At 40.5% G+C, this 26,620-nt stretch overlaps 1 protein-coding gene across 1 annotated transcript in view; it reads left to right on the plus strand.

The window, feature by feature from the left end:
• LOC143386821 (transmembrane protein 163a-like) overlaps window positions 1–26,620 on the plus strand; it is a 191,665-nt gene that overhangs the window by 142,485 nt on the left and 22,560 nt on the right. The window contains exons 5-6 of the mRNA XM_077108499.1: window positions 20,225–20,321; window positions 24,569–24,629. Coding sequence (XP_076964614.1) covers window positions 20,225–20,321; window positions 24,569–24,629 — 158 coding nt within the window. The remainder of the gene's footprint in view (window positions 1–20,224; window positions 20,322–24,568; window positions 24,630–26,620) is intronic.

Raw genomic sequence — 26,620 nt, forward strand, 5'->3', positions numbered from 1 at the left:
GCATCAGATACACATTCCCTTATTTTCAAATCTACATTTTGCAAATATCACATCTATCAGAAGCAAATGAGTTTAGGGAGCCAGATTTGGCTAATAAAAGATCTTGAGAGAAAGAATGACTTATGAGTAAGTTTTTTTGCATCTGTTGTTACATCCAATCCCTTGAAACACTCCAAGAAGACTGGTCTCACTGAGATGTTTGGGGAGGAACTGTGTCTGTGAATCTGTGCACTTGGGGCTGCTGTGTGTTATCTGGACATGAATTTGTGGAGTAGATTTTGGGGAATGATTTTTGTTTATGGTGCATTTAGCTCTAATCACTGAGCTAGGATTTAAGCCAGATTGGTATTTCTATGAGTCTGGCTGACTCATAGAAATATAAGAGCTGGACTTTTCTATTTTGATTTGTCAGGGATACAGGATCATGGACTTGTGTTGACCATACAGACCTGAAATTTGATTTGAAATGTGCTGTGTTCATGCCATCTCATTGTTGTCAGCTTCTGTCTGGTACCACCCACTGCACAGCAAAGAGGGTAGGTCCAGTCTCAGGAAATCTTTGGGAACAAGTTTAGGGTATTAGATAAAGCTTTTTAAGAGGTAGATTTTTCTTTTTTAATAGCAAAGTAGAATAAATGTAAACCCCTTTACTCCCTTCTCTTCATCAAAGTTGTACTGTGATAGAAACTGATGGTAAAAAAGTGGTTGGAGCTCAGGCCAGAAAGAAAGCATCATTGAAGAAATGTGTGAAAGTGTGCAAAACACTTAATTTGTCCTTGGATTCTAAGCTTTATAATTTTGAATTGGAACACCTCAAAGGAAGAGTGTGTATTGTGTGTGCACATATATGTGTGTATGTCTTGGTGAATTTATTGAGGAACAAAATAAATTTACACATTACCTACTTTCAGAAATAATTACTTTGATTTATTCCCTCTCCAACCCCTGAGGGAAGCCCAGGTTATTAGATTTAGTTCCAAAGAAGGCATATGTTTCTGAGTTAATGAAAAAGCCTTAAACTAGTCATTCAGGCTTTTTTATTGTTCTGTGGAATATAAATAGTTTTGGTAGATGTATTAGAAGATCTTCTTTGAATATCTCTGAGGTCCATTTTATATTGGAGAGTCAATCATGGAACATTTTTTTCTTTGTCAGTTGGCTTTTGGAGAGTAAATCTGAGAAAATTCAACCTGAAGGATGGTTGTATCTGAAAAAAAATAGAGCATTTGTAGAATGAATTTTTAAGGGAGCTGGGCTTGGGAAGTAGCTAATGCTACCCCATATTTCTTGTTGTTGGTTTCAGTCTCAAACAGGACACAGGGCCTCCACACCTGCAAGACTGATTGTCTTGTGAAGTCCCACACTGGCTGCCAGATTGGAAGTGGCCTTTATGAGTATCCAAGGTCCCCAATTTCCCTACGGTGCTTCTCTCATAGTCCTGCATAGTTACCCTGCACACCCCTGCTTGGATACCTGTGGTGATTTCTCCTTTCTGGAGGTTTTGAAAAGTAATTGTAAAAAACATACATCATTATTTTTAAATGAATATATATTTTCTATTTAAAAACTAAAGTTTTATCATTCTGACAGGACCATACAGACCTGGCTCCAAATTGATTGTTTGACTAATCAAGGTCTTCCAGAATATTTGTCCAACCTGAGTTCAGTTCACTTAGGTGTACCCTCACTATCCTATTCTATTATTCTTAAGAATGTTATGCGAAACTCTTGGCAAATGACTTCATAAAATAAAAGTAAATAATCCAAGGCACCATCCTGAATTATCAGACTGAGAAGCCATTGATAAAGAGAATGAAATTAGGACAGTCCCATTAATTTCTCTTAAACCTAAGTTAGCTGGACAAAAATCTTTTTCATTTTGGAATGTTTATAATCTTTTGAATAAGTCATGAAAGAATTTGATGTAAGCCTTTTATCAATCTTCAGTTTATAAGACCTACTTAAAAATAAATAGTGAGACCTGTTCCTCGACTTCTAGAATAGTTTTCTGTTGGCCTTGACTCTTTTTCAAAGATGGCCTGCAGTTTTTCCACACCAATTGGAGTTATGATTTAATATTTAATTTGATGGGGTTTGGGATTTGGGTCCCACTAGGTAGGAGTGACCAGGAGTTTCTTAGCAAAGATCCCTTGTTGAACTTTTATGTTCTCTTAAGAATTCAATTTTCTTTTTTAAATTGGTGCATTATATTTATGCATAATAGTAGGATTTATTGTGACATATTTGTACATGTGCATAATTTGGTCAATTTTGTTTCCCAGTACCTCCTCTTTCTCTCCCCTCTTATTTGCCTCTGGCCCCCTTCCTCCAACTCTACTGATCTACCTTCTGTTTTCATGAGATTCCTATCCCCATCATGCTTCTTTTCCTTTTTTTCTCTCTAACCTCCAAATATGAGAGAAAACATATGACCCTTGAGTTTGAGTCAGGCCTATTTCACTTAACATAATGCTGTCAAATTACATCCATTTTCCTGAAAATGATATAATTTTGTTCTTCATTACTGTGTAAAACTCTATTTTTTTACATATTCTGCATTTTCTTTATCCATTCTTCCATTGAGGGGCACCTAGGCTGATTCCAGTGTATAGCCACTTGGAGAACCATTGTTCGAAGAGTGTGCAGCTCAAAATTCAACGTACTTACAAGTCACTCTAGGTTGTTAGAATGTGATTTCTGGTTCTGGAGGTTTGGGGAAGATCCTGAGATTCTAATGAGATTTCAGGTTATATCACAGCTGGTCCAAGAACCATACTTTGGGTGGCAAGCCTTTGAAACACTGGAGTAGAACAGGGCTCTCAACCTCAGCTCTGTGGGAATTTGGGGCTGGATAATTCTTTGTTGGGTCTCTCTTGTGCACTGTGGAGTATTCAATAGCATCCCTGGCCTCTACCCATTAGATGCTACCAACACCTCACCCACCCAGCAAAGAATGTTTATAGACAGTGCCAAATATATCCTGTGGGCGGGGGCAGGGACCATTGGAGTATTGTCACCTTCTGAGGCTGGATTTTAGGACCTTTCCACCTTCTTCACAATCCTCTGTCTAATGGAAACTTTCTTCCTTTGATCAAGAGAAAAATCATTTATCCACCTCTAGACTGGTCCTAAATGCTTGAAAGAGGCCTGCAGATGACTAGAGTCATTCATACCAACATGAATTAAATAGCAGGTCCTTTGTCTAAATCAGAGAAAGGATCAAGATGTTGATGAAGTAGTGGAGGCCTGAGAAAATGAAAAGAGAGTGCCTTTCTAGGTATTTTCAATGATGGATATTGAAAGCCATCAATAATAGCTTTATATGTAAATAAATAATATGGTTATATTTACATGTATTTATACACATTTATATATATATATATATATATATATATATATATGTGTGTGTGTGTGTGTGTGTGTGTGTGTGTGTGTGTGTGTGAGAGAGAGAGAGAGAGAGAGAGAGAGAGAGAGAGAGAGAGAGAGATACAAAATCAGATTTGGAAATGGCTTTCTCCATTTCTAGACAACTTTGGATTAAAAAGAAAAATAATTGAGCACCATATCTCACCTCTTTTCTGTTACGTGAAGTTTTTGGCATGTGACCTTTTAACAAGCCCATGAATAATTTCCTTAATTGACTGGCTGGTGATGTTTTTATTCTGTAGTGTCAGTTGCAGTTCAATGGTAGCACACACACTCCAACCCCCACCTACTCACCCGCTGACAAGCTATTAAATCAGTGGCGGTTGTAAATTGCATATCTCTTTCACGCTTTTGAACTGGAAGGCCTTGTTCCACAAAGCATGTTAATGGTTAATAAAATTACTGTGTACACACACATCAGTCTTATCCATAAGACCCTAATTCTCTCACTTGGTTGAACTACCTCTGGCATTAATGGGGCAGATTGAATGTGAAGTTGTGATTATGCAGCGCCTCATTATGTGAATTCTGTAAGGGGCGGGTCCTTCTTTCCATCTGTCAGAAAGCCAGTGGGCTGGTAATTAGGAAGGGAATGGGCATCCCAAGGGCTGCTCCAAACCACATGGCATTTTTCTTTCAGCATGCATGGCATCCTGTCTCCCCCTACCTTGTTTTGAAAAAGCAAATGGTAGAGTACTTTAATTCAAAATTATTGGGCAGACAAATTAGAACAAAATGGGTACTTGCAAAAGTAGGGAAAATTGGAATGATTGATAGATAAGCCAGTAGAATAATTATAATGAGAATAATAAATGACTTTCCTCTTTCTTGCTCCCATAATTATTTTCCCCATGTGGCTGGCAACCTGTCCTTATAAGGCTGTTTGTCTTGTTGGCAAAATAAAGGCTGTGGTTGGTAAAAAGTTACCATCATGTCTGTGGCTCCGATACCAGCACAGTGGATTCCCTACAAATATGCCCTCATAGTTTTTGGTGTGGGGATTTTGGGAGATGAGAGGAATCATCCAGTCTATGCACATAACAGGTCCCAGAATGCAGGAACCTCTGTTAAACTAGTTTATTTTTGGCAACTAAACTGCTTGCTTCACCTTTTAGGAGCTGCTTAGGAGCTGGCTTCCCCTCAATAAAGGGAAACAGATTTAAATGTTTTCCTTATCTTTGATGGATGGAGATAGCATGTTTTGTTTTAAGGATAATCAAATGGTGGTCTTTATGTCTCAGAGCCAGTCTCTCCTCTCTGAAGGAATCAGTCCCCAGCAGTCACCCTGGCATTAGTATGCCCAAACAAAAGCTGTCACAGTGGGCTGCCTGGTTGGTTCTCAGCCTTATGGGTGCTCAGGAATTGCCAGTGAAGTTGATAAAGACCCTGGTATCTGAATCTGCTTCCTCCTAGTTTTCTACAGATCTGGGGCAGGGCCAGTGGAGTAAACAGGGTATAACAGTAGGGTAAATTAGAATGATTAGTGGATAAACCAGTAGAAAATTATTGTGAGAATAATAAATGACTTTCCTATTTCTTTCTCCTATAATGCTGAGGATGTCTCAGGCCATACTTCAGAGAAATAAATGCCAAGATTAGATGGGAAGCAGGACGGTAAGTGCCCAGAGGATGGTCCTCCAGCTGCAGGGGCAGATGAGCTCTGTAGCCCAGAGTGGCCGCCTTAGGCATGTTTCTTATTTCCTTCCAACTCATGCTTCCTTAACTGCCAAAATATCTGCCCTATCAGACAGTTGTGATGAATAAATGGAATAATGTAGGCAAGGTATCTTCTCTACCACCCGCTGAACACCTAAATGGATCCCCTGCTTATCACTTAGTAGGGGTTCAGCAAGTGGGCATGGTATTTATTGGTCCAGAGAAGAAGCTCTGCCTCTGACCTGTCTCTGATGTGAGAATTATTGGTATATCCTTTTAAAATTAAGTTTATGTTCATCTTGTGTGCACAGAGATTGTGTTGGTCTTTCTATGAATTTATCATGGTTTCTTCAAAGCTGTTCCCCAGTCACCAGTCCATATGTTACCCAATTCGAGTCGCTGGGATTAATGGGATGATCCCAGTTGATGACCTTGGGAAGCTAAAGGCCATTCTCTGGCACCAACCTAGAGAAAGCCATGCCCTCTAATGACTTAGAGCAGAATTTCTCAACATTGGCATGGTTAACACTGTGGACCAGATAATCCTTTGTCATGGAGGCTGTCCTGTGCAGTGTTGCATGTTTACCAACATCACTGGCCTATACCCATTAGATACTCTTAGTTCCCTCCCCAAATTGTGATAGTTGAAAATGTCTTCAGATATTGTCAAATGTCCCCTTATTCTATGAGCGAAATCACATCTGGTTGAGAACCATTGATTTTAGCCATTCCTGTGCTTTAAAACAAAGTTCCCGGGTCTGGGGATGTGGCTCAAGTGGTAGTGCGCTCGCCTGGCATGCGTGCGGCCGGGGTTCAATTCTCAGCACCACGTACAAACAAAGATGTTGTGTCTGCCGATAACTAAAAAATAAATATTAAAAAATTCTCTCTCTCTCTCTCTCTCTCTCTCTCTCTCTCTCTCTCTCTCTCTCTCTCCCTCTCTCTTTAAAAAAAAGTTCCCAAGTCTCTTGCTTCATGAGAAAAATACCAGGAGGAACTTTGTAAATGTAAAAGCAAAGCAGAAGTAGCAAACAATATTTTCCCAGGCCATCTTTCAGTCTTGAAGCTATCAAAGGGAAGCCTCCTAATGTGAAAATTTTAAAGACCCCCAGAGATGATTCTGAAGTGCAACCACTTTGGGAATCAAGGGACTATCCTTGTCATGGTCCTTTTGCCAGTGACTCTGGGTGAACTTGCCCCTTGCAATTTCCTTCTAAAGGTGAGTTGGTATCTGCCTGTGTGGAGTTACAGGGTTAGTAATTGGGAAGGAAGTTTTAAGAAGGCATTTTAGATTTCTGTGGGTGAGTTAAGTCATATTGTAGGAAGACAGGATTGTAGTCCAAGAAAATAAAGGGTGTTCATGTGTTTGGGTCAGTTTTATTTGTGTGTCATCCAAATAGGTCACTAAAAAAAGAAAAAAAAAACTCTGTGCCAGTCACTTTGCCAATAACCTCTGTACATCAACTAACAACATTGTACCACTATACTCATTAAACAGAACAAAACTATGGCAGAGAGGGATTAAATAGCTTAATAGCTTTCCTGAGGTCACTGATGAGTGCTGCTGTTGGGATGTAGCCAGACTCTGGTTCCAGAGCCTGTCCTTTGAGTATTTAGTTTCTGCCTCTTTTCCCAGCAAGAAAGAACAGTCACCCAGGGCTTCCACTGTTGCTGCAAAAATTAGGGCATTGTGATGTATTTCATAGAATTTATTGTGCATGATAATTCCTTATAGAGCAATCCTCATCTGTAATTAATGAATTGACAAATGAGTCCTTTTTAGGACATTGATTCTGTGTGGGTGTATCAAATATAAAATGACAAGTTTGTTGTCAAATAGTCCCTCCCTTCCTTGCTTCTCTAAGGTGGTAGGTAGTATGTTGAGTTAGGTGACTGATAACAAGGGTCTCTTTTCCCCATACCCCTTTTCCTTTATATTGGCACAAGTGCTTGGTTTAAGGATGAATACCTTGAGGGTAGGGCTGGAGATCTGAACCATCTTTGTTCCTCCTTTGATACATGGTTGTCCACTCTTCCCTCTTCCTTCACATCCACCCTCTAGATGTCCTCTAGAGGACATCTCTGTGTTTCAAAGCTCACTCATCTTTCTCCTTTTCTGTCTTTCTGATTGCGTTGATACAGATTACAGAAAACTCAGGCCCTCTGCTCCATTCTGGATAGTGCCAGACCTCAGAAGGACTAATGACAACCTTTCTGAGTCCATCTGGCTCCAAGAAAATATCATGTCTTTTTCTGCTCCAAAGTTGTCCCTGCCTCCTAGATCAAATCTAGATGTGACCTTTGTTAACTGCACTCATTTGAGGCAGACACAAACCTTGGAAGTGACTCCTTCTATAATATAGAAGAGTTTATAGACTACCTCCAAAGGAGGGGAATATCAATGGATTTCAGAAAAATATGTATTAATTGAAAGAGAAAAAAATCTAACTTTGGTTATCTCACATGATTCATTTGGTCTAGTTTAGTCATGTTCTTGCTTTTGGATCTGTGAGTATCTTAAATGGCAATATGAAATCATAGGCTATTATAACAATTGTGCCAGGGACTGTTGCATTTGTTTTGATTTTTGAGTCTGGAAGAATGTCCTAATTTGGGGATCCTGGATAGATTTAACTTGCAAAACCAAGAGAATGTTGAAGGTGCTGTCCTGGATCTACTTTGGTTTGTTCACAGAGGTGTTTGTACATTTAATCTCCATATGGTCTTGCTTTCTCTTTATTTTGACAGTGCACTATAACTGTTCCTTTTAAAAATACTTCTGGAAATTTTTCTGCCTGGGATTGGGGCCTGAGGCAAAGACCTGGTTGCAAGTAGCTGATTAGTTGATGCTGATTCCAGGAAGGATTCACAGAAAACCCAATCGGGGAGTGGGGAAAGTTAGACAGGGATGGATGAAAAGCCAATTAAGGTGTGAGGCATTATCATGATCTTTTCTGTAGGCAGAGGGGCTGGATTCTGTCTCTGAGAAGTATATACAGGCCACTGCAGTGAGTGCTGAGATGGAACTGTGTTAAAGAACACAGGGATGTGTCTTCTAAGACTTGGAAGGAAATCTGAGCTGGCCGAAGATGTGGCACCGAAAGCACCATCTACACCCTATTGCCCCTGCAGTATTTTAGGTGATTCCAAGTGCTTTAAAACATTTTTCCCTACATGTCTTTATTCTATAATATCTCTGTATTAATTCAACACTATAGCAAGTTACAGTTAGATTCCTTAATTTTTTCCATTCCTGAGATGGGAAGTATGCTAGTGGCAATATGATAGTAAACCCCAGCATTTGCCTTTCCAGATGATATGATCAGTGATATTCTTAATAGCCTCTTTACCAGAAGATTTTCATCTTTTAGTATTTTGTGAATTCAGTGATAGATTTCAATGAAACTTCTTTAAGTTACAGAATTTACCGGAACTTGCCCCCTCCAGGTGAAAGTTCTAGGTTTAATCATTTATGTGCTTTTCCCAAATTGCAACCTTTTGGGGCTCCAAGATATTGATAATTTTTCAAATAATTTTAAATCATTGTTCTGTTTAGAAAACTAGTTTCCCAACTCAATGGATGAATAACATTTTCTTCTAAAATGCTCCCTTTCCGTGTTATCTATTTTTTTCTTCTCTTATGCTAGAAAATGTCAGCCCTTCAAAATAGTAGAGCTTGTAGGTCACAGAGATGTTTCATAAATGAGTAAGATCCAGCCAAAAGCATAGTGCACTTTTTTCCCATCTGACAAACTTGTAGTGATATATGAAAAGAAACCTAGAGTTTTCAGATCCCTCATTGGGAGACTCATATTTTCTACCCTAACTTGCCAATGGGTAACTAATACCTACTGTTAAGTTTTTAGATTTTGGTTATGTAAATAAATCTGTCCCTCAAGCCTGTTGATTTAAAATTTAAAAAAAAAAATCTTTAATGAGCAGGAATTCCCATTGATACATCTGCACTGGAATTTTAAAGTCTCAAAACCTTGGTGTTTAAGTGAAATTTGTTAATTTCAACCTGAGAAAACCAGGGTCTGGAGATGTTTTCCTATGTTTCTCTAAGTTGATGACAAGTATAGATCTAGATCCTTGGACTCCTAAGTCCTACCCCAGCTTAGCGACTCCAGAAGCATTTCTGTTTGGGTTTGAAAATTTGTGCATAAAACTGTATTCAAAAGTTGTTTGTGTTTGTTTGGATAGACAAAACACCCAGATAAAGAAAGTCCAATGTTTCTATATTAGTCAGGGTTCTCTAAAGGAACAGAATCCACAGGAAGTATAATTATAAAATGGGGACTTATTAGGTTTACTTCTGTGACCAGAAGATGAATAGTCTACAATGGCTGTCTGCAGGCTGGAGAGGTGGAAGAACCAGTAGCTGCACAGTCCAAGAGGCTGAAGTTCCAGAACAAGAGAGATCAACAGTGCTATTCTAGTCTGAGACCAAAAGCTTCTAGAGAATCCACTTTGGAAGAGTAGAGAAGTGCAAGTCCAATATCTTCAGACAATCACAGCAGCAATGAAGAGCCCATTCAAGAGGAATGGAGCATGCATCTGCTGTTGCTTCCTTGTTCTTTCAACTTTATTCCATCTAAGGCATCATCCTATTAGATGCTGCTGCCCATGCTTAGGGAAGGTCTCATTTCAGTTGGCTATCCCACATGTCCTAGACACACCCTCACTGACATACCCACCAGCCTCTTAATCCTTGGCATCTCAATCCAATCAGATTGACAATTCAAATTAACCATTACAGTCTCCAAGACACAGTTTGCCTATGTTGCAAGCTTCAGATTTGGATTCAAGTTATTGGTTACGTTTATAACCTGGAGAGGTCATGAATTTTTTTGAGACCTTCCCCAGTTCTCTGTTCCTATTACCCCTCTTGCAGCCCTCATAACTTGTCAGATTAGGAAGAAAGAGCATCCTCCACTTGGCAGCATAGATGAAAATCACAGGAGAATGCCATGAAAGTTCTCCATAAGCCACAAATTCTTACTCACAGATCACAGGGTGTTGGCCTCAAGGAATTTTTCCCCTATAAGACTTGGCCTCAAAAAGGGCTGTCTGTGGTGGGTTTATCAGAAGTCCCAGTGATGAAAGAAGGATTAAATTTGAATATTACCTTTGGTATTTGCTCGATATCATTTACTGGCATATTCACACCAATCCTGAGAGGGAAAACACTGTTGTTGTTGTTTTTGTTTTTGTTTTTTTAATCATTCCTATTTTCATTATAAGGTAACTAGGTCTTTTTTAAAAAATATTTTTTTAATTATAGATGGACACAATATCTTTATTTGTTTATTTTTATGTGGTGCTGGGGATCAAACCCAGGGTCTTATGCATGCAAGGTGAGTGCTCTACCACTAAGCTACAGCCCCAGCCAGGAAACCTGGTCTTGGGAATGGAGACATGAACAATTGAGATTGGGTGAATGCTTGCTGCACTTGGCCTTCCTACCCACAAGTTCTATATCTACTAACCTATGAATTGAAAATATTTGGTAAATAAAGTGTACTGAACATGTACAGATGTTTTTCTTGTCATTATTTCCTAAACAATACAGTAAACAACTGTTTACATAGCATTTACATCATATTAGCTATTATAAATAATCTAGAGATAATATAAAGTATACAGTAAGATGAACATAGATTCCATGCAAACCTATACTATTTTACTTAAAGGACTTGAGCATGCACAGATGATGGGCTGCTGCAACTCACTGTAGATACTGGGGAACAACTGCATATTACCCAGAAACAGTATGACAATCCACAAAACCACACCGTACACACTTGAGCCCCTCGCTCAATTTCATAGGTGCTCACAGAACCTGATTATTTTACATCTTCAGGTTTGAGACTTAATAAAGACCACCATTTTTCTGTCATGTGAGAACATAAATAAATGGAAATGTTAAAAAGAGATGTAGCTAAAGAAGGCATTCTAGAAACTTTTATCAAAAAATACAGCATTTAGGCCACATGTGATAGCACATGGCTGTATTTCCAACCCCTCAGGAGATTGAGGCAAGAGGATTGCAGATTCGGGGACAGCCTTGGCAACTTAAAATGATGTTTAAAAAAATGTAAAAAGGACTGGGGAAGTAGTTCAGTGATAGAGCTGGGTTCAATCTCCAGTACTGGGGTGAAGGTGAGGAAGAAAAAAAATTCAGCATTCAGAAAAATAGAAGGGAAAAAGTTTATCTTTTCACCATTCTTACTTTAAAGTTTATTTCCTTCCTCCAATTTCCTCTAAGATTTACATTTATTTGTACATATTTATAATCTGTAGATATCATTTTAATCCTGTTTTTTCACTTTTTATTTTTATTTTTAGGCAGTTTTTTTTGTGATCTATTGAAAACAATTTAAATGTTACCCAATTGTCAACTGAATTGATATATCACAGTAACTTAAACACTCTTTTTGTGGCACATTGATAATTCCCATCTTTAAGTATAAATAATGCTGCTGTGAACATTCTTCTGCAAAAGAAGCTTTTCCTTTAGGGATAGATTCCCAGAAGTGGATCAAAGCAAATGAACAATTTAAGCCAATTACTTAAAATGCTGGAATCAACTAGGTTGAAACACTGGAGAATAGTTTACTAAGGTAATGCTAGAATATTTTTGTAGAGATAAAAAGAAATAATAGACTAAATTAACCAAGTCATGCCAAGAAGTCCTGTGTAAAGTGCTGAGCTCATTGTTTCCCATACAGCTGGTGCTGGTTCCTCCACCTAGCATGGCAGTCCCAGAAATCACAAGCGGACTTCAGTTCTTGTATGTCTTTATTCCGTGGCCTATTGGGAAATGGCCTCTTTGTTTCCTCCTGACATCTGTCCATCCCCTTGTCTACTGCAACACGGAAGCCTCAGCACCAGGCTGTGTCTAAGCTGCTTTGACCCTTGTAGGAAAGAGTACCTGGAAACAAATGTTTGCCAAACTAGCGCATGGCTGATGCAGACTGGGGCCTCTTCATTGCTGTGGCAGATGGTGTTTTCTGAGGATGACCACAGCAATATCATCCCTCCCTCTCATATGCTCTTCTACATGTTTACCCTGTCACTCACTCATCAAAAGTGATATCTCATTCCTCCCCCACTTTGATCTCAGTAAGCCTATGACTCCCAGACAGCAGAATATTCTGGTAGGATGCTGTATGATTTCCAAGACCTTGCAACTTCTGCCTAATTTGGGGGGATTTCCTAACTAGCTCAAGAGGGAATCAGCCACCACGTGGTAAGACCACCTTCCCCAAGGAATATTGGTTAAGCACTTGGGTTGGAAAGCTTGGCCAAACTCGGACTTCTCTCATCCTTGTTATGAGATGAATCATCTTGGTTTTCAGTCCTTACTATCATTCATCTTGGTCTCAAAGTCCATGGAATGGGACTGATCACCTCAGTTTGGGTCAGGTGCCTTGGTTCAAGGTAGGATGAAGTGGCTGTCAATCCTACCCTTGGGAGTAGAGCCTGAAAGAAGAATGGAGAGGAGGAAGCAGGGCATGTCAGGCCCTGCAGTTGTTCACAAAATATATTTTTGCCTGAGTTAGCTTTAAAAAATACTAATCTAATCATCATCATTTTCAAAGTTGTCTGGAGCTCTGGTTTTTGTAAGAAAGCTAAAGCAGCTCAGCTAAGCACATGAGGCTTCTCAGGGATGGCCCACTCCCACCTTTCTACTCAGCTTTCCAGCAGGGACTCTTCATGAAACCTGTCTTCCAGCTTTACTAGGGAATTTGTGGTTTCTTAGCAGTGGGTAATGATCTTACCCACTTCTGAGACTTAAATGCAGTCTTTGTGCTGATGACTCCCAATTTATGTCCTCCACTTAAACTTATCTCTGAATCTAAGTGCCCATCTCCAATTGTCTTTTCAACACTTCCACTTGGATGTTATTTTATCAGCTTTTTCGTTGCTTGTGACCAAAAATACCTGACAAGAACAATTAGAAGAGAAGAAGTTTATTTGGGGGCTTATAGTTTCAGAGGTCTTAGTGCATAGAGGGCTGGCTTCTTTCCTCTGGGCCTGAGGTGGGGCAGAATATAATGGTGGAAAAGTGTGGAGGAAAACAGCCTGGCACCAGGAAGCAGAGAGAGACAGAGACTCCATTCTCCAGGGACAAAATATAAACCCCTAAGGCACTCCCTCAGTGACCTACCTCCTTCAGCCACACCTGACCTGCCTTCAGTTATCACTCAGTTAATCCCTATCAGGGAATTAATTCACTGATTAGGTGAAGGCCCCTCAAAACCCAATCATTTCACTTCTAAACTTCCTTGCCTTGTCTCACACATGAGTTTTTGAGAAACATCTCCCATCTAAACCATAACAGATGTCTAACAGACATCTCAAACCTAGCATGTCCAAAACTGAACTCCTGATCTTTCCCCTTCAATACATGCTTTTCCCACATTCTTCCTACCTCAGGAAATGGCAGCTCCATCTTTCCCTTTTCTTAGGTCCCAAGGCTTGCATCATCTGGACTCTTTTTTTGTTGAATATCATGCATTAATAAAATGGAATTTTATCATCCATTAATAAAATGGAACAAACCAAGACTCAGAATCAGACCATCACCAAAAACCTCACTCCTTCAGTGTGATTATACTGACCTAAGACATCCTTTGTCATGCTCTCAGCTGACCTGAATACTTTAACAGTTTCTTCTCTTCATTTCTGCTTTTGCCAAGCATCAGTGATCTGGTTAAAATATGCCACACAGAGTCATTTCCAATTTCTAGTCCCCTGTGGCTTTCCATCATTGTAAATGCCTTCATCCTTGTAACGGCTCCAAGACCTTATAGGATCCTCACTGTTTGAATTCACCTCCATCATTTTCCCTCTTTCTCATTCCCTTTGTGGTTGCCTTGATGTATCTCCCTCATGTCAGGCAGACCTTCTGCCTCAGAGTCTTGCTCTTCTCTCTGCCTGGAGGGTTCTTCCACCAGATATCTTCATGGCCTGCTCACTAGAATGGTGCTTGGCACAAAGTAATTAGACAGTATAAATGTGCTGAACTAAGGAATCTGATATGCCTTTGAATCTGCTTTTTATCCCTCTTTACCAAGTCAGCTACTTTGGATTGACTTTTGACTTCATTCAAAGTCAACTCAGAGCTCCTCTGGAAAGATTTCTGTGTGATTTAAAAGCTTCCTCTCCCTACTTCTTAAGGAAAAGACCTAGTATGTTAGAGGCCCTAGTTTCTATCCCTGGAGGTGTGGAGGGTGGGGAATGGGATTTCTATTTGTTCAGTTCAGCTTGTGAATTATTATAGATAAAAGGAAATGGACACTTGTTGAGAAAGGAGAGATCTTTAGTTGTTGCATGCTGAAGATACGGATGGTCTAACTATGAACAGGGGGATGGACCTCTTGCCTGGAGAGCTCTGTTCTGAGGGACCATACCCAATCCAGTTCAACCTCACCCTTGCTGCAACCCATTCACAAAACAGCCGGTGGATGAAGTTGAAGAGGGGGAGATGGGAACATGAACAGAGAAAGGAAATGAGACCTGGAGCCCAGGAGAGTCAAGAAAAGAGATGAAGATAGTATAAAAATATTAGAAGAAGAGAGGGAGCTTCTGAAGAAGAGAGGAGGCAGGAGGTGATAATGATGGAGTGAGGGGAGGGGCAGAATCTCAAGCAAAATGGTGCTTGTTGGGCATAGCTATCATAGAGAATGGGGGACTGTCTTACCACCATTCATTACTGACTTTCTCCTTCCTTTTATACTGCCTCCAAACCAATTTTGGTTTGTGGCTTTATTTGAAATGGCAGAACTCATGGAGAGAAAGAGCTATGAATAAATGAACATTCGCAACGGTGGAGTCCTAAGTGCTAAGCATGCTCATATCACTGTCTTTTATTTTTCATTATTTGTTTGACACTTGAACAATGCCGCAGATTACAAGTGCTTTGGAGACTATAATAAAACATGATCACCAAAATAATTGTGCTTTAAACTGTGACCTGAATTGGTTAATTGCCAGGGCTACACTGTGTTTTAGGCTTGTTGTAAATTAGAGTGATGGGAGAAGCTTCTGGTGCGTGGCTCTTTTGATCTGAGGGGAAGTTACTTAGAATTGGCATGCCAGGACTTAGGCCTCATGAGTAGGAGCTATAGACCTTTAAACCTGCAATTGACATGGGACCGAACTTTCAGTCTGACCTCTGTTTGGATGTGAATACCTGTCAGTAGGTTTTTGCCCTTATAATTTCAAAGGCAAAAAGTAATGATTCTAGATTATTCATAGATTTCCAATGTTATGCACAGTTAGCAATTCGTAGTTTTTAGCTGGAAAATAAAAGGTGAGTTTAACCCCCTTTAATCATTTCTTTGTAATGGCTTTGGCCATCTCTTTGGATTTCACTAGGTTTCTTTTGGACATTGTGTCTTAATACTGTTCCTTAAATTTGAACACACATTAGAATCAACTGGAAGGCCCTATCCTAGAGCTTCTGCTTCAGTAGGGCTGGGGAGGATTTACTCAGAATTTGTTTCTCTATCAAGTTCCTAGGTGGTGTGGATGCTACTGATCTGTGGCTCACACTGTGATAACTGCTGGTCCCTTGGGAATTTTTAAAATTTATTTTAATTAGTTACATATGACAATAGAATACATTTTGACACATCATACATAAATGGAGTATAACTTCTCATTCTTCTTGTTGTACATGATGTAGGATTACACTGTTTATGTAATCATATATGCACATAGCGTCATAAGGTCTGATTCATTCTGTTATCTTTCCTACCCCTATAACCCATCCTGTCCCTTGACTCCCCCTATCTAATGCAAAGGACCTCTATTCTTCCCTAGCCCCAAGTCCCCTTATTGTGAAATAGCATCCACATATCAGAGAAAACATTTGGCCTTTGATTTTGGGGGGATTGGTTTATTTCCGTTAGCATGATATTCTCTAGCTCCACCCATTTAGTGGCAAATGCCATAATTTCGATCTTCTTTAAGGCTGATTAATATTCCATTGTGTTTATGTACCACATTTTCTTTATCCATTCATCTGTTGAAGAGCACCTAGATTGGTTCCACAGTTTAGCTATTGTAAATTGAGCTGCTATAAACATTGATGTGGTCCAGTGGGAATTTAAGATCAGTTTCAGTCTGGGTTCATCGGGGGACTATATTTATGTGCTTTCTGGTGACCTGGCTCCTCAGTGTCCTATTGTCTTGCCAACCTATCCAGGTGAAGGCCACATGTGCTAGGGGAGTAGGTATCCTTTTCCACCCTTTGCCATCCATCCTTAAGCTTGGAAGTAGCTCACACAGATGCAGAAGCAGCCATGTTTGCTCCTGACCTAAATCTTTATTGGTTTGAGCATGTGATTTGAACATCCAGAGTCTTTCAGTGGTTGGATGATTGACTGGGAGTGGCCATTGGGAGGGCATTAGTTGATTTGGGTTCTATTTCTGAGTAGACTTCAAACTCCTTGGGTGACCTTGGGTAGGCCTCTTAGTCCTCAACATGCGATTTTGACTCCTTGTATTTATGAAACATACCTTTCTTCCTCCTCATTAATAAAATAGGAGAAAAACAAAAACCTAGGTCTGGTGAGTTGCCTCCAGGGGATTTGTGAGCTGATGTGCAGAACTCTGAGTGCCTGAGGAGAAAGCTGCTGTGTAAACACAATATATTATTAATAAGCCATAAAAATAGCATTACACCCTCTGCTATTAATAGCTGCTTCGGGCTGTCAGAGTGGCTGGGTCCTAAGACACAGGCTCCAGCAGTGTTGAAGGAGGGGTTACTGTGGTTTTTGAATTTGTAACACATTTAAAAGAAATTGATAGTGAGTTCTTAAAACATTTTTGGGCATTTTCACAGGTGTCTCGGTGAAGAAAATAATGATTAAAGTTCTGTGAAACTCAAGTCTATTAAACCAGATCACACATTTTCTTTTGACTTTTGTTATATTTCAGAATCACTTTACAGTGTGGGCTACTCCATGTGCATTTGACTGAAGGGTTAAGAGTCTCTTTCTTCCTAACAGTTGATGCCCCTTAGAATCTACAGGGAGTAATTTACAGATCAGTTAGTGATTAATTAATCCATTGATGTTTATATCCACTCTACAGATACATTTGAGACATCCTGCTACATGCTACTATAGATATTAGGAAATAAAAATGTGTTTTTAAATGTCCATTTTAAAATTTTATTTTAAAATATTTTTTTGACCTAAGGAATTTATAGTGTAGCTTTGATTAAAAATAAGTAAGCAAGAAATTATGTATCGAGGCTCTTGCTGTATTTAAACTTGTCTTAAGCATATGTACTTGAGTAATGTAATGAAATTAAAATATACATATGCTTTAACTAATATACATATATTAAGTAATTTAATAAAATAAAAACCCACTTTTTGTGCATGATCAAGCCATGCCTGCAGTGATCTCACAGAAGTAGATTTCCTGTGCATCACTGTTCCCTGTCCGGAAGAACCCAAGGCTATTTGTTTCCTTTTTCCCCCAGGAGAATAGAGAAGAGGATATAGTGGACAAATTACCTAGAGAAGGTCTAGCTGTCCTATTTGTTTCTCAGGGAGAAAAAGTGAATCAGTAAACACATGTTCTGTGGGGCCTGGGGCGTGGAAAGGCCATGAGACCAGTCTTTCCCTCCTTGCCAGCTTGAGTGACCACTCTCTCCCTGCCTCTGTTCCAGGGAGTCATGGACTTTGCCTCATAGAATGAGCTCCCTGGTGACAGGGCTTCACTTGGGTCTGGGCCTTGCATTAGTATTAGATTAAAATTAAACTAGGCCAGTACACATTAGAATTGCCTGGAAGCTTTTATAAAAAATGCAGAGGTCTAGGTTTACCCTAGAGTCTGATATATCGAACTGGGGTGTTAGTCAGGCAGAAAAAAAAAAGTTCCCTGGAAGAGTGCAGTGGCTGGGAGGTGCTTAGTTTGTGATTGAATTTACCTAAAAAGGAGTCTTTTCCAGTCACCCAGGAGTTTTGTGAATCGAGGAAAAAAAAGCCACATTGCAAAACTGACCTCTTGCTCTTGCAAGACTTCTGTTTCTATTTTTCACTTGAATAAATCCTACTTTTTTTTCACTCTTGGAAAACCAAATGAAAATTTTGCAGGCTGCTGATGTAGCTCATTGGTACAGCACTAGCTTACACGTGCAAGGCCCTGGGTTCTTTTCCTAGTAACCCCCCAAAAAAGCAAACAAACAAACAAACCTTATGTTGCAGGCCTAATTGACTTCAATCTTTTTGTCTGTACTGGGACCCCTTCCAGTCCCTTTGCTCTCAGGTATAAATGGTTATTCCAAGCACTGAGTACAGCTGGCCATCTTCTAAGGAGGTGCTTGGTATTTGCTTCAAACTGATCCTGAAACTCGGGGAATCCCTGCCTTTGTTCCAGTCCCTAGTTACTAAAGGACCCTCCAGTAAGGGCCTGAGAGCACTTGGTCACCTGCCCCAGGTGCACCATCTCAACTGAGCTGGTCAGCCATGGCCATGTGTTTTTACTGCCCACATTCTCTTTTCTCCCTCTCGAGCATATGTTTTTCCGTGGGGGCTCATTACAAGAATGCATGGCACTGATGGTGACTCATCCATTTGCTCAAGTCTCCACCAAGATCCTAGCCCATTCATTACCTTTTCCTCTATCTATGTGTTCATTTTTTGTGTGTTTTTGCTCCAGCCTGCAATGATTCATTCTGTGTCTTTGAAAGGATAAAACCTACCACTAGAGGGTGGGTAAGAAGACTCCTAAGTGCATTCCATGCCGTGGGTTCACCTGCTTATATTCCTCACTTCTAAATTAGGGGGATTGTATCTATCCACGGGTTTATTAGGATTGTACATATGTTCCACTTCAAAATTAGGTGAACAGTTTGGGAATGTGCTGTTAGTCAAAAGAGGGAATCCAAGAAGAATAATGAAAAAACATTTTTTTAAAAGATATATTTTTAGTTGTCAATGGACCTTGATTTTCTAATTTATTTATCTATATGTGATGCTGAGAATTGAACCCAGGGCCTCACACATGCTAGGCAAGCGCTCTATCACTGAGCCACAACCCCAGCCCTGAAAATTGGTTCTATTTGCTACCTGGTGGAAGAGGCTTCCAAATGATGGTAGCACCATGTTGAGATAGGAATGATCTAAAACTAATTGTAGTTGTCCTTGTATTCTTCCTCTCCATTTTGGTATTTTGACCCTTGTATTAGGATTAGCATTTCCTCTTGTTTACTTTCATTTTCTGTCTCCTGAGATTTGTTGTATCTGGATTGCCAGATTCTGTCATGAACCCCATAGATTTTCTTATAGTCCTCTCCCCCTGACCTTCCCAGTTGTGTATCATCTACTCTTATCATTGGCTCCTGCCTCCTCCTGGGCTGGGTATTTTGCTTGACCTCATCCTTTCTTCTATTTTTCCTTCTCTCTTTCTTGTCATCCTCTCTGTCCTCTCCTTCCTGTCCTTCTTTCCTTCCTCTCTCTTACCATAGACACTCTGTCTTTTCTAATTATCAAATCATTTCTCCTTCTTTTGGCTGGGAAAATCCAAAGGTTTGTATTTTATTGAGTCATATCCAGAAGAGGCATCGGGAGCTGCCTGCCTTTGTCTCAGCTATAATCATCAACGGTTTACTTCATCATTTCATTTCATCTTCAGGTAGGACATATTATTCCTATCCAAAAGGTGAGAAAATACAAGCTAAAAAGAGTTTCAGTTCCTTGACCAAGAACCTGCAACAAGTTAAATGGCTGAGCTTGGGATGTCCCATGCCAGTCTCCACTCTGTTATTAAACTCTTCACCCTTTAGCCTGAGCAGGATTGAAGCAGCAAGTTTGCCAGGCAAGGGAGATGGCTTCCATGACGCTTTTATGGCCGACCCTTCCATTGCCAGCATTCATGGAGTACTGCAAGGTGATGTAGGATGGTGAACCCCTTACCTGTGAGGTTGCCTTTGTTGATAAAATCCTGAACTGTGTTCTCCCAGAGTAACTTGGTGTCAATTCTGGGACTGGGGGGGTGCAGTGAATTATGGCAAAATTTACTTTTCAGATGGTGTGCTCATCGTGGTCAACTGTGCCAACTCTTCAGCAGTATGGAGTTCTCCCAGTTAAGACTCTTAATGTTTTGTTTTTTTCAGAGCCTGTGTCATCTTGGGGGTGATATTCCTTCTGTCATCCATATGTATAGTGGTCAAAGCCATCCATGACCTCTCAACTAGGCTGCTCCCAGAAGTGGTAAGGTTCTTCTTCTTCCTTAACAGTCTTTCCCAGTAGTACCAGCTCCTGTGCTGCCTCTCACCACAGATTTACTGGTGGGGGTTAGCAGGTTCAGAGAGAACGTACAACATTTTGGGGGGTCTGGAAGAACTCGTTTCGGGGATGCAAATGAGTTGGCAGAGCAAAGCACTTGCCAGGAGGAAGAAACTCCAAATATTTGAGCTGGTACTGGGTCTATGTTCTTCTCCTTAGGTCTTCTGATTAGTTTTAAAATAAGATGTCTTTGTTTTAATAAAGAAAAATTGAGTTATTTTGTGTAGCAGAGTGATCCAATCTGTATTGTTTATATCTGTTGTTCTGTATTCATTCAACGATTTCTGTAATAAGAATTATTTATTTTTTCCTTTGCACTTCAATTCAATGCATAAATCTATTCACATGAGTTTTTCTAGCACAGCTGATATTTGAATATAGAAACTGGAGGATACAATTTCATATTTAAATGTGTCTTGACTGCTTTGTTCTCTATGTGAGAGTCATTACCCAAACTCTTGACATTTTTTTTTCCTTTTCCCCTTTTGAATGCTAAGAAAAGAAATATTTTTAGAGTCTTGTTTCAGGCAATATTCATAGAAGGCAACTGATTTGGTTTCCAGAAGATGAAGATGCTGCCATTACAATAATTCTCTGTGTACAAGTTCAAAGCAGTTTGAATGCAAAATACAGCTCTTTCCTCAGGATGTGATTTGATTTGAACTTGGCCACATATATCATCTTATATGAGGCCCAGACAGACATTTATTTCACTTTTGGAAGAACATTCTAATCCTCTTGGGGTGATCTATTGCATTTGTGTGTGTGTGTGTGTGTGTGTGTGTGTGTGTGTGTGTGTGTACATGTGTGTTGATGGGGATGGTGTAAATGAAGCAGGAAAATTCTATTGGATACAGTAGAGACACTGACATGCCTGTGTTCAGTTATTGTCTTCCTCCTTCTCAGGCTGAGATAACAGCATCCCTTTTAACTATCATTACCACAGTTGGCCCAAGGCTTATTCTCTAATAACTCAGTGACAGGGAGGAAAGATGGATGCCAGGGTAGGAATGCACACTTAGGGTAGTCACTCTTTCTCAGAACAGAGCTGGCTCAAGCAGATATTAGTGTAATACTCCTATGCTCTTCACATCCTAATTAGTGAATTCTCTCACTCTGATCTTCTGGTTGCCCAGGGCCTTGGACTCTTTCATCTTTTTCCTCTATCAAGCTTGCTATCCCATTTTCCAGTCTTTCTGAATCTAAGTTATGAAGTCACTGAGGATAACTTTACATGTTGAATGACTGATAACATTTTTGCATTTTTCAGGGCAGGAAAATATGATTCAACTTTAAGAAATGTTTATTAGTGGAAATTTTCAGCATTAACCAGTCAGCACATTCATTTACTTAGGCATTAAAAGTCAATTTCCAGCAGGGCTAACTTGATGTTGGATGGATGACTGTGTTCACAGCTCTTGTAGAGAGCCTTCTTGTGTTTTTCTTGGTAGGTGAACCACTTTTCACAGGGAACATTCTCTTATTATCCCATGTGTACAACTCTTCTTTTTGGGGGGCAGGTACTGGGGATTGAACTATGGGGTGCTCAACCAGTGAGCCACATTCCCAGCCCTATTTTGTATTTTGTTAGAGACAGAGTCTCACTGAATTGCTTAGCACCTTTCTATTGCTGAGGCTGGCTTTGAACTCGTGATCCTCCTGCCTCAGCTTCCTGTCCTACTGGGATTACAAGTATGTACCACAGTGCCAGACCCCATGTGTGTACTCTTAAGCAAAGCTAACCAACTTAAATTCCATGTCATGGTAGAAATATCTACCGTGATGCCCTGCTCCAGGTAGAGTTCACAGGGGGTGAAGAGCTCCATGGTTGTGCCCAAAACGAATCCTTCCTTGGGGAACCCATACTTACTGCAGTGTTTTATACATTATGAAAATGTCTCATATATATATATATATATATATATATATATATATATATATATATATGTATATATACACACATACATATATATGTATATATACATATATACATTTATATCCATATATATGTATATATATACATATATACATTTATATATACATATATATACATACATATATATGTGTGTATATATACACATATATATTATTTCATTTATATATTATATACATTTATATTTATTTATTTGATCCTTCAGCACTATAAACAGTTTAAAAAGGGGCTTTCAAACTGCACAAGCTCCCTCCTGCATAGCAGGAGACCTCCTATTTGAGTGGCACACAGGGACCAGATAAAATGCAGGTCATGGCCAAAGATTTTTCAATACCAGGTCTTCTGATTTCTTTGCTCTGTGCAAGAAGCTTCTGGATGTCAAGAGGCTATCAACAAGCCCCCAACCTCTGGCCTGCAGTAAATCAGAGTGAGCATTTATTCCATAATGCTTTATGTAAATTAAGATTTATACACTCAGATGCTGCAGAACCCAGTCCTCAAACAAGAACAGGAGAAGCCAACCAGATCTGTAGCTACCGGAGATATGAAGTTTCTGTCCTCCCCCTGAGTTTTTATATCAGAATATGAGCCAGTGTTGCCAGGTCTAGCAGCAAGGTTTGAGGAAAAAATAGAAACCTGTGTCTACTGTGAAATAAATTGGCAACTAATTAAAAAAATAAAAATGAAAACCCTGCCTGGGAGTGGGAGAATACTTTCATGCAGGTCAAATAAAACATGGCTCTTGCCTGAATGCAGGGAGTTTGCTAATTCTCGTGGATGCCAGGCTGTAAGTAGGATCTGGATGAAACCAGACTCCAGGGTCTTAGGGCCTTAATGTCATGAACTTCCTTCCCAGTTATACCTGTGGCCTTTGCCCCGGCTGTGGAGCTGTAGTTTCACATTTGATTTCTATTTAGTCTGAAGCCATGTTTTCCCTCCTATAACCCTGTTCCCTGGGCTGCTTTCTTTTTAATTCAGCTGCACAATTTTCTGAGAGTAAATGGAAGAATGAGTCAGTTTTGAATAAGAGAGCTGTGCAGTTGGGAATTACCCAACCATGAAGTCAGCTGGCTCTGAGCCTCTGTGGCGTTGACAGCCATGCCAGCCCCTCAGGGCTTTGCTGGGGGAGGAATCAGGTCATCCTGGCTCTCTGGGGAACCCCAAACCAGACTCTGGGGCATCAGCTGTGAGCCTTCATAAGCAAGTAAGATAAGCCTTACCGCCTGCAGTCAGTGCCTTGTTTGGTTAATGGAACAGATTCCAAAAGAGCTGCTTCTGAAAATACCCAGACTGTAGTTCTTCTGGAAGTCGAAAGTTGGGCAGTACTGTGATAGAGTAGTCAATACTTGCCTTATGTTAATGGATTCCTATTTATTTATTTATAGCATGAAAGAGAACAACTTCTAAACAAAAATGAGCAAAATGAGCAGGTACCCTCTGACTGCCTTACTTACTGCACCTTATTTATTTCATTTATTTATTGACAAATAAAACTTGTTACATAACAAGCTGTTTTGATGAGTCTAGGTTGTGGATGTCTAATACGGATTGCTTTAAAAGAAGCATGGTGCTCTCTCTGTTTTTACTCCAATACTGCCTTGTTTTCATAAGAACTGGCAGGTGGTTATGCTTCTCCTTTTTGCTAGCATACAGGCTCTGAGGCAGCAGCCTGGATTTGAACCCTGGTCCAGGGCTGTCTTGGCTCCTGGTACTTTTTGGGGCCTGGTCCTCCTGTCTGTTCTCTTTCTCCTTATGTTCCCAGAGGGCCATGCTGCCAAGGGCTATGCTACAGGAAGGATGCCTAGGCCCCTAGCTATACTTTCCCTGTCTTTCTGGCTATTCTTGCCACCCCTGCCCCTTACCCCACAGCATCACCCTCTGCACCTGAGACCACTGACCATGGCACCTCTGCTACCTTGTCTCTTAAAAGACCCATTTGGGGTGAACCAAGAAGTCTTAGAACATTCAGCAGGACAAGTAGAGAACAGGGGGACATAGGAAACTTGGACCCTGTGGAAGGCACAGCCAGCATGGCTGCTGAGACCCTGTCTAGTTGTGACTTTCCTCTCTGCTTTTCCCCTATTTACTGTATGATCACAGGCATATCACATGCCCTCCATGAACCTTCGTTTCCTTGTGTTTAACTTAATACTTAGGTTAGAGATTTATAATAAGGATCAGATGAGCAATTAGAAATAACTGCCACTGGGAGACATTTCTTCTGTAATTGGCTCTTCAGGTTCTGCTTTTTGAGGTTTCTGAATTGCTAATCAAAGTTACCCCAACTTTTGAGATCTGTGGTAATTTCAGGCTGGGCCTTTCAGTCCCTTTTTCTTGTCTCCTGGTCTTCCTCTTATTCAGGACCGCACACTGTCCAATGGCAGCTACTCTGATGCTTGACTTTGGTGAAACCCTGACCCTTGGGGATTTTGCTGTGGTTTCCTGGATGGGTTGATAAGTGCTCTCCTGCAGTCTTCAGGTGGCCATAGCTAACTCTGGGCCACACTCACAGAACATAGAATGCACTATCAGAATACCTGACTGTGAAACCTAACCAACCACTCCTTAGCTGGGTGACTTTTAGGAAACCATTTCTCCTCTGTAAGAATCATTTCCTCACTTGTTAAATAGGTATAATACCACCAACGTCACAGCAGAGATTGTAGAAAGCAAATGACATAATGAATGTGGTATTGCCTTATAAACTGTCACATGTTTTGCACAGGAAGGAGATGGTAGTATTTGATTCCAAGGCTCTAGAATCCAAGTTGTTGCTTGTGAGCTCACTGTTCTGATCTGTGACCACCCTGTTATCTTCTTCTGCCTTTGGAGGACCATGACTTCTTTGCCTTGAGCTCTTGGCCAGTGTCTGGGCCCAACCTCCTGAAGTGGTCATGTTGTCAATTATGCTGATTCCCATGATAATTACAGTAGTCCTACATGGTCACATGTTGCTACTAATAATAATTGCTACTTGAATGTCACTTTATCTCTAGGCACTGGAGATATAGAGTTAAATAGCAGTAATGGCTAAAGATTTTACATTGCTCTGTGGAGTACTTCTCAGAAGACTTGCCTTTTGCTCCCAAGGGGCTCACAGTTGGGGAGAGCCCCAAAAGCTGATATAGTCTGTTTGAGGTGAAAAGTCTCTTGATAGAGTGTCACATGAGAACAGAGAGAAGACTTTGTATCAGCTGGGATGTGGGGATCTGTGCTGGGAACTTCCTGGAGGGCAGAATATCCATTCTTCTGAAGGACAAGTGGGTGTTGGCAAGACCAGTGATAGCAGGGTGGGAGGAAGGAGCAGGAGCAGGAGGAGGGGGAGGTGGTGGCCATTCCAGGCAGAATGGCTGCAGGAGCCACTGGTTCCTGGTAAACCTCTTGTTTCTCTCATATCTTTGTTCTCTGTTTACACAAGAGCCTCAGAGTATAAGAAGTACAGAGAGAAGGGGAAAATAAGGAAAAGAAGAGGAAGCAAGAGGCTTAATAACTGTGTTGTAAATCAGGAACAATTCCTTAGCAAAATTTTGTTTCTTCTCCCTTGAATACCAAGGGAGCCCTGCAAGATGCCCTTTGTCTGTCTCCCCACTGTTTTGGCATAATAATGCATCCCACCCACCAGAGCAAAGCAGCTTCACTCCAGCAATAACAGGGAGCCCCTTGATTGCTCATTTTCTTACAGGCAACTGTCACTAGCTTCATATTGTTTGTGTCCAGGCCCTGTAGACTGTGAGGGTGGTGTCTAGCAGGGCAGTAGTTTTCTATCAGGGGTGACTTGTCCAACAGGTCTTGCTGAAGTGTCCCACTCTTGAAGACTGGGGAGCTCTCCAGTGGGGATGCATATGCTCCCAGAAGACTCTGAGATGGGACTGTACTCTCATGAATAAAGGAGGAAATGGAACTCTTGTAAAAAGTGTTTTAGGTCTGTAAGTCCGTAGCCAAAAAACTTTCCTCAAGGATCTTCTTGTCTGTAGAAGTGGCAGTCAATCTTAGATCTATAGGCTCTTGTGTTTGCAGGTGTTTGGGCTTGTAACTCAGGTTTGTAGGAGTTCTTTTCATGTTCTTCAGCCATTATTACCTTGGCTATTAGTGACTCTTCAGCTTGCAGGGGGATGGAAATGGCTTGTCCTGCCTCTTTTCCATGCCCCTATCTTTAGTGCAAGGTTCCACTTGCTTTCTCCCACTGGTCCATCTCTTGAACACAGGGCTTCTCCCCTCCACACAGTCAGCCTTCTGAGATCTCTCCTTGCCCATGTCCTTGGAAATCTCCCTCTTATACTCATCCATTCTC

This window comes from Callospermophilus lateralis, unplaced genomic scaffold, assembly GCF_048772815.1.
Source record: "Callospermophilus lateralis isolate mCalLat2 unplaced genomic scaffold, mCalLat2.hap1 Scaffold_84, whole genome shotgun sequence".
Taxonomy (NCBI): Eukaryota; Metazoa; Chordata; class Mammalia; order Rodentia; family Sciuridae; genus Callospermophilus; species Callospermophilus lateralis.